This window comes from Mangifera indica, chromosome 19 (genome assembly GCF_011075055.1).
Source record: "Mangifera indica cultivar Alphonso chromosome 19, CATAS_Mindica_2.1, whole genome shotgun sequence".
Lineage (NCBI taxonomy): Eukaryota > Viridiplantae > Streptophyta > Magnoliopsida > Sapindales > Anacardiaceae > Mangifera > Mangifera indica.
Genome location: NC_058155.1, coordinates 8,451,060 through 8,462,343, shown reverse-complemented (window position 1 = coordinate 8,462,343; position 11,284 = coordinate 8,451,060). Strand labels below are relative to the sequence as shown.

The 11,284-nt window shown below is 33.8% G+C and overlaps 1 protein-coding gene and 1 long non-coding RNA gene across 5 annotated transcripts; one reads left to right on the top strand and one right to left on the bottom strand.

Moving 5' to 3' along the window:
• The first annotated feature begins 1,527 nt into the window (after positions 1-1,527).
• LOC123202994 (WAT1-related protein At4g08290-like) lies at positions 1,528-4,403 on the top strand. The gene is made up of 7 exons (XM_044619150.1): positions 1,528-1,771; positions 2,040-2,102; positions 2,199-2,315; positions 2,540-2,780; positions 3,062-3,220; positions 3,321-3,472; positions 4,056-4,403. The coding sequence occupies exons 1-7, from the start codon at positions 1,578-1,580 to the stop codon at positions 4,234-4,236; spliced, it is 1,107 nt and encodes a 368-aa protein (XP_044475085.1). The 5' UTR covers positions 1,528-1,577; the 3' UTR covers positions 4,237-4,403.
• Positions 2,344-6,213, bottom strand: LOC123202995. Of its 4 annotated transcripts, none has more exons than XR_006499109.1 (4): positions 5,658-6,213; positions 3,348-3,491; positions 3,070-3,238; positions 2,344-2,761 (listed from the first exon to the last, which is right to left on the bottom strand). It is a non-coding gene; the product is annotated as an uncharacterized LOC123202995 (long non-coding RNA). The 4 variants fall into 4 exon arrangements; XR_006499107.1 differs by having other exon boundaries at positions 2,344-2,856; positions 5,658-6,212; XR_006499108.1 differs by having other exon boundaries at positions 2,344-2,856; positions 3,083-3,238; positions 5,658-6,212.
• Between the last annotated feature and the right edge of the window lie 5,071 nt (positions 6,214-11,284).

The window sequence follows — 11,284 nt, the reverse complement described above, 5'->3', positions numbered from 1 at the left end:
TTATAATAATTTAAAATTTTTAATGATAATTTGATACGTAAGTATTTAGAAATATGTAAGGAACTGGTCAGGAATATATTTATCTTATCCTTAATTATAGGGATTTTAGTCATCTTCATTCTCATCTCCAACTTTATCAAGAATTTTATTTTTATTCAGGAAGAGATACATCAAAAATCCAATTTCACGAGGTGAACTATCTTCTCTACGTGGAATTGGAATGTAATCACTTTTATGCAAAGCAATTAGAGCAAAAAATTTGGTTGCTATAAACCAAATATTAGGTTGTTTTAAATAAACTTATGAAATAAGAATGTGTGGGTCATTATTTTAGTATGACCGAGTAGGATGGCCATCAAAACTCCCCTTTGGAAAACAGAACAATGGATTAAGGCATTAAGCACTCTGCCCCTCTTTCTCATTTTGGGCTCATCTCACAATGCACTTCACCTAATAAAATTCTACGCGTAATAGTTTATAATATATTATTTTACTTTTCTTGACCAAGAAAAACATTAAAAAAAAAATCATAATACTACATAGGATTAGGTTGCTTTATACAAATTCAACATTGTATAACATATAAATTTATAATCTCTAAAAGAGATAGTTTAAGTGAAAAAAAAAAAGATTCATATATTAAAAAACATAAGTTCATGTATCCTCTACAGATATATTAAGATTAAATTTTTAATTTACTTATTTCAATGATGGTGAGATTAGTCATTAGACTTAAAGGTTTGTTTTGCTCAGTATAATTGGTTTGACCATAAATGAATGATCTGATTTGAGTGGTTTGTCGTAAAAAAAAAAAAAATTAACTTATAACCAGGTTTCATTACTGCCTGGGAGAAGGAGAAAAGTACTTGATTATTCATCATGCATATGTATCGCAAATATATAGTTTCCACTTAACATATTGACACATTAAATTGTCTATATTATATTTCCAGAGATAATATACTATAAGCATTTTATTATATCTAGGATGTTGTATTTTTAACATTTTAAATAAAAACTTCACATATAAAAAAGGATCAAAAGATAAATAGATGTTTAATTAAACTATGTGATCCATTTTTTAGTATATAATTAGTTATACAAATGATGTATCATTATATGATTAAATAATTTTAAATTAAAAATAAAATAACATTCAATTAAATGTTAACACGTTATTTATATACGTAATTGTTTACTAAAAAATGTATATACATCACTTAGCTCATATTTGTTAAGCTCACAGAAACTGTATAGACATTGAGTTAATTACTTGCATTAAGAGCCTGATTAATCGGGTCCCAATCGACTGCGAAAAAGAAAAAAGGATTTGGACTGAAAACACTGATGTGTTCCACTTTTTTTTTTGCACTAATCAAAAGAATATTTATATAATCTCAGGGACAATTAATTACATAATTAATAAAGCATACGCACTCGATCGGAATCAGAAGAAGAAGATTGATTGATAACAGAATATTTGATGGGTATATATAAGAAGAGAGTAGCCACTTCATTTATTCATTTCATCTTTCTTTCAATCACAAATAGATAGAAAAAACTTCTCTTGATTAAACATGGCTTTAAGCATGGCGAATTTCGATAAGTTGAAACCCTATTTTCTTATGGTGTTTTTGCAATTCGGGTCAGCTGGGATGTACATAATTAGCACGGCGACTCTCAACCATGGCATGAACCGTTATGTCCTCATCGTCTATCGAAATGCCATTGCTGCTCTTGTCCTTGCACCTTTTGCACTGATTCTTGAAAGGTTTTTTTTGTTTTAACTCTCCTTTTGTTTAAAATCTCTACCTTTCTGTATTGATATTTCTTGCTATAATTAATGTAAAATAACCCATTACAGTGATTAAGATACTATATATAAATGAAGTAAATAAAGCCTTAACAAGAGTGGCGGAAGACGAGACTCTATGTACAAGAGAACATGTATTTAAATTTTTCATATTAATCAAAATCTTGTTACTTATATGAATTTAACCCTTATCCTTTCTGTTTCCTTTCCAATTTCTTTGGTGCAGGAAAACAAGGCCAAAGATGACGATTTCAATCTTCCTACAAATAATGACACTGGGATTTTTGGAGTATGCTTTCAAACCCACAAACATACATGCACAATATCTCACAACAGCCAAAGGGAAATTAGACTCATGCTTAATAATTACTTCATATATTAACAGGCCAATCGTAGATCAAGGCTTCTCGTACTTGGGGATGAAATGGACATCGGCATCTTATACATCTGCTATTATGAATGCAGTTCCCTCAGTCACTTTTGTGATTTCTGTCATTTTTCGGTAAGCATCATATACCAGAATTCAATGCTTGTGGAAAAGGTGGAAATTTTAAAGCCACTTTATTCAGTAGAATAATCAGGCAGCAAATAACTTTCATTTGTACAATCAGAGAAGTAATCTAGATTCAGTGCTTCAATGAAGTCACCTTCCATACCCGGAAGTGACATACTAATTTTACGATAATCTTGATTTGCTAATATTTCAATGAATTACTACGAACCCAGATTAGAGATCATAAACATCAAGGAAATATACAGTCAAGCTAAGGTATTGGGGACCCTACTTACTCTTGGAGGAGCTTTATTGATGACACTTTACAAAGGCCCTGTTCTTAATATGCCATGGTCGCACACAGAAAGCCACCATGAAAGCAGCAGCAGTGAGTCTTCAGATAAACACTGGGTCGCTGGGACTCTTGTAATCCTTCTTGGCTGCGTCGCCTGGTCCTGTTTTTACGTTCTTCAAGTAAGTCTTCACATTTCACATACATGCCGCTCAATTTCATAACTCTTTGGAGATGTTTTTATTCCCATCTATAATACTGTTGAGGGGAAGATATATCGATAAATGACAGAGAAAATTTTTTTTATTCTGCCGTTAAAACTTTTTAAGTACGGAAGATAATCAATCCTTAAAATCATTAAAAAAATACTTAATGAGAATATTATCTGTTCAATAATTATTCTTTTGTTAATGTTAGTTTTTTTATTGTGTATCTTAATTAAATTGAATTTCACATGTTTCAGTCGATCACCATAAAAAAGTACCCAGCAGAATTCTCTTTATCCTCCTTGATATGCTTATCAGGGACCTTGCAAAGTGCAGCAATAGCGCTTGCTGTAGAGCGGCGCGCCAGTGGATGGGCAGTGGGCTGGGACTCCAGGCTCTTAGCTCCCCTTTATACAGTAATTAACCACCAAACACTACAATATTTAAATGCTAAACAATGATTAAGATTAACAACTAGTTAATTTGTTGCATTAATTAATTAAATTTAAACCACAGGGAATAGTTAGTTCGGGCATCACGTACTATGTGCAAGGGCTTGTTTTGAGGACAAAAGGCCCAGTTTTCGTCACAGCCTTCAACCCTTTATGCATGATCATTGTGGCTATTCTGGGCTCCATAATTCTATCAGAAAAACTTCACCTCGGCAGGTACTCCGTTCAACATTATCTAAGAGTGAAAAAAATATTATTCGTGATTCACTGAAAAAATAAGAAATTGACAATAGTGAAAGAAAAATAATGAACAAATAAATATTTGATCATTATAAGTATTATTTTTATGATTTTAATAATTAATTATTTAAACTCATTAAAATTAGATAAACCTATATTTTTAATAAAAAAAATTGTTGTTAAAAGTTTATTTCTCATTATTAAAAAGTTTTGACGGCAAAAAAAGTCTCATTATCACATGTCATTATAACTACTCTCATTAAAAATATTAACGATGAAAATATTTTTAATAAGAAAAATTATAACGACTAATGATAATGAAATTTTTCTTACTGTTAAAATATTTTAATGGTGAGAAATAGATTTTTAATAATTATTTTCTTTTTGTTAAAATAATAAATTTATTTTTTTAAAAAAATATATAAATAACTAGTTACTAAAATCATAAAAATAATACTTTAACAAGCGGATACTTTATTTTCCTCTATTATTGCTTTATTTTGTAGTGATTAAAGTAGATTCATGTTAATGGCAACTTTTGTTATTCCTTTATCCTCAGTGTTATTGGAGGGATTATAATTGCAATAGGCCTCTACTCTGTTGTGTGGGGTAAAAGCCAGGATTATTCAGGTTCATCACCTGCAAAAGATGACGCCGAAGAGCGACGAATTACTGCAAGTGACAAAACTAAAATGGTGACTGCCACTATTAACGATGAGCACATAGCTGGATCAGCATAATACTTTCCATTAATTCCACTGCTAAAAAGCTGATATAAGATGTATGTAATAGCCTTCCTTTGCCTGGAGGCTCCTTTGCAATTTTAGCCCAGAACTTTATAACTATTAATTGGAGCCAAATTACACATTGGATGGATATTAAGGTTACATATCTGATGTTAATATAATTATCAATCATACAAATACATACCAATCTGCATGAGCACAACTTTTTTTTTTTTTTAAATCTCAAATTAATTTTTGCATGGAATTGAATTCCAAACTTCTTTATTAAGAGAGATGTGACCTTTCCTGGTTCTAAATTTGATGTGAAATGGCATAACTCATGCATGAGATTATGTACATAATGTAAGCATGCAAGCAATAAGCATCAATGAAGTTAGCATGCAATCATAGTAATCATCTAAGCATGGTTAAGCTACTATACAAATAGTAAGCATCATGTAGACATCAACAAAGTTATCCAAGCACAGTTAAAAGGACAAACAAAAAGTTAACAGTATGCATATGGGTGGGGATGTACACTTGCTAACTGTAACCATGTGTACATTATGTACACATGATTACCGTCAACATAGTTAGATATTGTAAACATTATATAAGCATGCAAACACACAATACTTCCATGTAAACAACTCAGCAACCAATTCATCATGTAATGCATGTAAGTGTACAATGTAAGTACAACGTTTAAGTATCCTGTAAGCATTAACTAATTGATCATTCAACTTGAATATGCATATAAGCATCCAGTGTAAGTACAACCTTTCAGTAACCAAACAGTAACTCATTGAAGCAGTAAGCATTTAAGTAACCTAGTGGTCATGTAGACATTTAAGAAACCAATTAGTAACTAATTGATCATCAAGTAAGCATACAATGTAAGTAATTATTTAGGTAAGCATCCACACAATTGAGCAATAAGCATTCAATGATTTATCATTAGTAGTATATACAACAACAATATTTTAATACAACAATACACTATTCAAACAACAACAATAATATTGTTAACAACAATACACATTATATACATAGTATCTTAATACAATAATATACTGCTCAAACAACACCAATATACATCAATAATATACAATAACGATATAAACAGGCTATATACAGCAACCTCAACAAACATAATCTAACACCAAAGCATCTACACAAACACTACACATTCAAGCACGATTAAGAGGAAAAATAAAACATTAAACTAATAGTACCATGTAGAACGTGAAAAACCCTAAAACATACTTACCATACAATAACCTTAAAAATATTATATAAAAACACCAAGCTTAACCGTAAACCTCAACATCATAAACCATCAACACAATAATAGTTCAAACAGAAAAAAACTTCGTCAAAAAACCATCAAACATAAAAAACACCTAACACTAAGCCAATACTTTGAGTGAATATACCTCAACTGCATAAAAACTCTTCAACCCCTTAGTATATATACGTTTCCTCGTTGTTTGCTGCAAAGACCACCATCAAAATCTGTTATGTTGTCCTTATTGACATGGGTAGAACTAGTAGAATAGAATCCCTTACGTTGTCATCATTTTAGGTTACAAACACTACACTCACATTTCAAATCGTCGGAACAACAATAGTCATCGTCGTCAATAGTTTGCTGATTATCACACTCAACTTACACTCGATTTTAAGAGGATTTTCACTTAGAACAAAGGCCAAACAAGAGAAGAAACTAAAGAGACTTCGATTATTTTGTTCATATCACGTTTGAAAATTTTTTGGACACTTGTTGCATGCTGATTCATTCGCAAATGAAAGAAAAAACCTTTTTTAAAACTCAGATTTTTGCAAGTAAAGGTGAAATTACTTATCCACCCTCCACACATTGTTCATATATTGGTTGCTTCATCCTAAACAAATCCATTGTCGTTGATCTTCTGCAAAAAAAATTGAGTGTTGATTACATTTGAATTATGGTGCATTTATTGCAATGACATGCAAGCCAATGCATGAGTTGCTGATTTTCTTTTTTCTTTGTTCGCTTTTCATATAGCACGACATGTGTCCAAAATATGTGATGCCACGCCACGGTTTTCCAAAAAATTGACGCGTTACTTACCAAGACGAAGAAAACAATGACTTTCGTTTTTCAAAAGCTCCACGTGTCAACACTTTACATAGATAGCGTTTAACGCTCAGTTGCCCGCATTAATTCCTTTGTATATTTTCATTTATATAAATGAATTTTTTAATTTATTTTGTTTAAAACAAACCCACGCAAATGACTAAATTGCCCTTTTCACTAATGGAAGGCATTAACAAAGTTGGCTTAAGGATGGGCATTTGGATTTTCTATAATTAACGGGTGAGAAGTCGGTTAGCACAAACCCTTGGGTGGGAAATTTTTATTTTTTATATGGCCTTTATATATTTTTGTTTTTATTATGTTCAAAGAAAAAAAAAAAGTAAAGGAGCAACACCCATTAATCACAAGAGTTATATTATATATATACATTTTTTATATATAAATTAAGTATACAGATAATATATTATCATATGATTGAGTGTTATTTTATTTTTAATTTAAAATTATCTAATTATATAATAATATATTATCTTTATATTTAAATTTTATATATATATAAATATAATTTTATTATAATCACGATCATCTGTTCAATAATTCTGAAAGTACGTAATACAAATAACAATAAAAAGGAAGTTTTCCTTCTTTTTATTTGGCTCCTTTCTACTTTATTTAAGAGATAAGACCTTCCCGGCTTTGATTTATAATTGTAAAAGGCCGAAATAAATTTGTCATGAATACCCATTAAAGAATTAAAATGGATTCTTTACTTATACGTAAGAAATCCCAAAGGACTTCTGATAATGCAAGAAAAAATCTAAACTAAAAAATAAACCCTTTGTTTGGTTGCCAATTGTCTTGCCTCGCAGCAGGATAACAACTTGAATGAGATTAGTCAAAACATAAACATAAATAGCTCCATGAAAGATTTTAATTTATACCTTTTACATGATCGGTTATTTTTTATTCCTGTGAACGCAACTATAAATTGTATCTCATATTTGATTAATTAAGAGAGATTTCTTTACTCTTAACCCTTGGTTTTATTTTTTTTATAAGTTTTTAGTCATAGATGTTGCTCATTAGGATAATTTCTAAATGGAGAGCGATGAATACATATCGATCCTACCCTACAACATATGATAGTAATAATTAACTTCGGGATAAACAGCAATTAAAAAGATTTTTTTTTTCTACTTGAAGATCACCTCTTATCCAATATTAAAATGTCAGATGATAAAATCTCTAAGTTAATGAATCAACCGATGCAAAGAGGTTGGTTTATGAGAGATAGTATATTAGTTCAGTCTGTATTTAATTATATCTCTTGAACATTTATTTGTTAAAATTTTAGGGCCTATTAATACAATTAATGTAAAGTGGTGTGGTAAGTAGATTATTGTAATGATGGGGTAAAGGACTATTTCCAACCCAACTTTTAGACCATTCTCAAACCTACACCCACGAGAGATGAAAAACCTTTATTCTCATCTATAGACAAACTTTTGTTAATCTTTTCTGATAAAGAGAGGGGTAAAATAGTTATTTTACTGTTTATATTAAAAAGTTATAAAGTTTATTGTTCTCTGCCCCCCCAGGTTTTAGAAACTAACATTTCACCTTTACTTAAAGTTTTAAACTTTGAAAAGTAATATTTTCACCCCCAAACCTAAGGTTTCCACATTTTTTAAAACTTAGTCGTCCCCTATATCTTTCAAAAATAGCAGTTTCAGCCTCATTCTTCAACTACATCTTCCAACGTCATCTCTGGTCTCCTCCTTCTCCTGGTGTGACGGCAGTGGTGTGATGAAGAGATCTTCATCTCCTTGTCGTATGATGCGACAAAGAGACAAAGATCTCTTCATCACACCACCGTGTGATGGAGAGAGACCTCTTTGTTGCTCCACCCAGATGACGAAAGACAATGCTTCATCATCCTTCGTCACTCGTCGCATCATCCAGATGAACGATGAAGGATGACAAAACGTTGTCCTTCGTCTATTCTTTCAGATCTAGATGACACTTCATCGTCCAGATCTGGGTGACGAAGGGTCGTCCTTTGTAGTCGAAGATGAAAGATCGATGGAATACGTCGACTGTCGATAGTGGTCGGAGAAGGAAGCAAACCCTAAGGGTGAAATCTAAACTTTTTAAACTTTGAGGATGAGCTAAGGTGTTAGTTTTTAAAACTTAGAGAGGGAAAATAGTGAAATTTTAAAGTTTATAGATAAAATGACGATTTTACCCCTGTCCATAACTGAAAATTTAGACGACAGTTTGGTCATAGGTGAGAATAGGGGTTTTTCATCTCTCGTGGGTATAGATTTGAGATGGACCTAAAAGTTGGGTGGGAAATAGTCCTTTTCCTTAATAATGGTTTGGATAATTAATATAATAAAATGGGTTAACGAAAGTTGGAGGAAGTAGATTGATGATTCAACCATTTGATTTATCAATTTGCAGACAAATAGACAATCAAAATACACTTGAATCGAATCCACGGGCACCGTTGAATCAAAGACACAGATTTCTCACCAAAATAATAATAATGAGATTAAATACCATTGACGTTTTGATTAATAACATAGAACTAATAAGTAATAAAGATGATTGTCACATCAATCCTAATCCAGTGATCTAGATGATCTAAAACTAGTGTTTTTAAAATTAAACCGAATTGGCTGATTCAATCGGTTGAACCATAAACCAGTTTGTAATCTGGTTCAGTTGATGTGTATATTGACCGGTTTAAAATTCATACAAATCCGATAATCTGTTGAACTAAAAAAACTATTTAAACTAATAAAATTACATTACACTTTACAATTTTTATCTTATTAAAATTAAAAAAAGTTTAAATTTATAAGATTTTAATTGAATTTGTAACACCCCAGGTCTAATAACCCGGCCCACTGTTAAGATATTGTCCACTTTGGACACACAGTCCATCATGGGTTTGCTTCTGGGCTTTGCAACCCAAAACGCGTCTTAACAGTTAAGGAGCTCACAAGCTATTTAACCAATTCAATTCTCCCACCACTAACCAATGTGGGATCCAAAGATAGAGCACACACAGACCCAGCATCTCTCCCGTGCTTTGTCGATGTGGGATTCGCCTAGGGGTATCACATACACCCCCCCTTACGGGACTCAGCGTCCTCGCTGAGGTTTACCCCACCATCGATCAAGAGGACACGCGGAGTTACTCTGATACCATTTGTAACACCTCAGGTCCAATAGCCCGGCCCACTGTTAAGATATTGTCCACTTTGGACACACAGTCCATCATGGGTTTGTTTCTGGGCTTTGCAACCCAAAACGCGTCTTAACAGTTAAGGAGCTCACAGGCTATTTAACCAATTCAATTTTCCCACCACTAACCAATGTGAGATTCAAAGACAGAGCACACACAGACCTAGCATCTCTCCCGTGCTTTGTCGATGTGGGATTCACCTAGGGGTATCACATATTATCCTAGTACTACTCTCGCCCAAGCACACTTCACTTTGGAGTTCTGATGGGATCCGGTGCATTAGTGCTGGTATGGTCGCACCCAATAACTGTGAAAATCTTTTCAATTTGCTTCAGCCATGACTCAGCCTTCAAAGGATCTGTTGTCCCTTGAAAAGGTGGAGGTCCAAGCTTTTTAAATCTCTCCAACACAAAGATAGGTCCCTCATTGGTAGGACGTTCTTGCTCCTCAGTCCTTGGAGTACATCCACGATGTGTCAATTCTGTGATCAACATATTTGCTGTTCCACAATCCTAGCCATCATGCGTATCATAGGGTTACCTTCCTCAGCAATCTCACGTAAGGTTGGTTCTCTATCATCATTTCTTAGCCCAAAGGTTGATGCATTTGCCCTTGGGTTTCTATCTCTATCAGTGCGTACCATATCTCTCTCCTATAAAGCATTATACCATGATAATCTAGAGATTAGAAAAAAAAAAAAAAAAGAGGAACTTCTACGAAACTAATTAAAATCTAAAGTATCTTTTCTTAAAAGTCTACGGAATCCTATCCTTGAGCTCTGATACCACAATTAACACCCTAGGTCCAATAGCCCGGCCCACTGTTAAGATATTGTCCACTTTGGACACACAGTCCATCATGGGTTTGCTTCTGGGCTTTGCAACCCAAAACGCGTCTTAACAGTTAAGGAGCTCACAAGCTATTTAACCAATCCAATTCTCCCACCACTAACCAATGTGGGATCCATAGACAGAGCACACACAAACCCAGCATCTCTCCCGTGCTTTGTCGATGTGAGATTCGCCTAGGGGTATCACATAAATTATTTTGTAACACCCCAGGTCTAATAACCCGGCCCACTGTTAAGATATTGTCCACTTTGGACACACAGTCCATCATGGGTTTGCTTCTGGGCTTTGCAACCCAAAACGCGTCTTAACAGTTAAGGAGCTCACAGGCTATTTAACCAATTCAATTCTCCCACCACTAACCAATGTGGGATCCAAAGACAGAGCACACACAGACCCAGCATCTCTCCCGTGCTTTGTCGATGTGGGATTCGCCTAGGGGTATCACATACACCCCCCCTTACGGGACTCAGCGTCGTCGCTGAGGTTTGCCCCACCATCGATCAAGAGGACACGCAGAGTTGCTCTGATACCATTTGTAACACCTCAGGTCCAATAGCCCGACCCACTGTTAAGATATTGTCCACTTTGGACACACAGTCCATCATGGGTTTGCTTCTGGGCTTTGCAACCCAAAACACGTCTTAACAGTTAAGGAGCTCACAGGCTATTTAACCAATTCAATTCTCCCACCACTAACCAATGTGGGATCCAAAGACAGAGCACACACAGACCCAGCATCTCTCCCGTGCTTTGTCGATGTGGGATTCGCCTAGGGGTATCACATATTATCCTAGTACTGTTCTCGCCCAAGCACACTTCACTTTGGAGTTCTGATGGGATCCGATGCATTAGTGCTGGTATGGTCGCACCCAATAACTG

Excerpts from the sequence above, each read along its gene's own strand:
- LOC123202994 (XM_044619150.1), top strand. The coding sequence starts at position 1,578 with ATGGCTTTAAGCATGGCGAATTTCGATAAGTTGAAACCCTATTTTCTT. Across the intron at positions 2,316-2,539 it reads GTGATTTCTGTCATTTTTCG|ATTAGAGATCATAAACATCA; the intron begins GTAAGCATCATA and ends CTACGAACCCAG. Across the intron at positions 3,221-3,320 it reads TCTTAGCTCCCCTTTATACA|GGAATAGTTAGTTCGGGCAT; the intron begins GTAATTAACCAC and ends TTTAAACCACAG.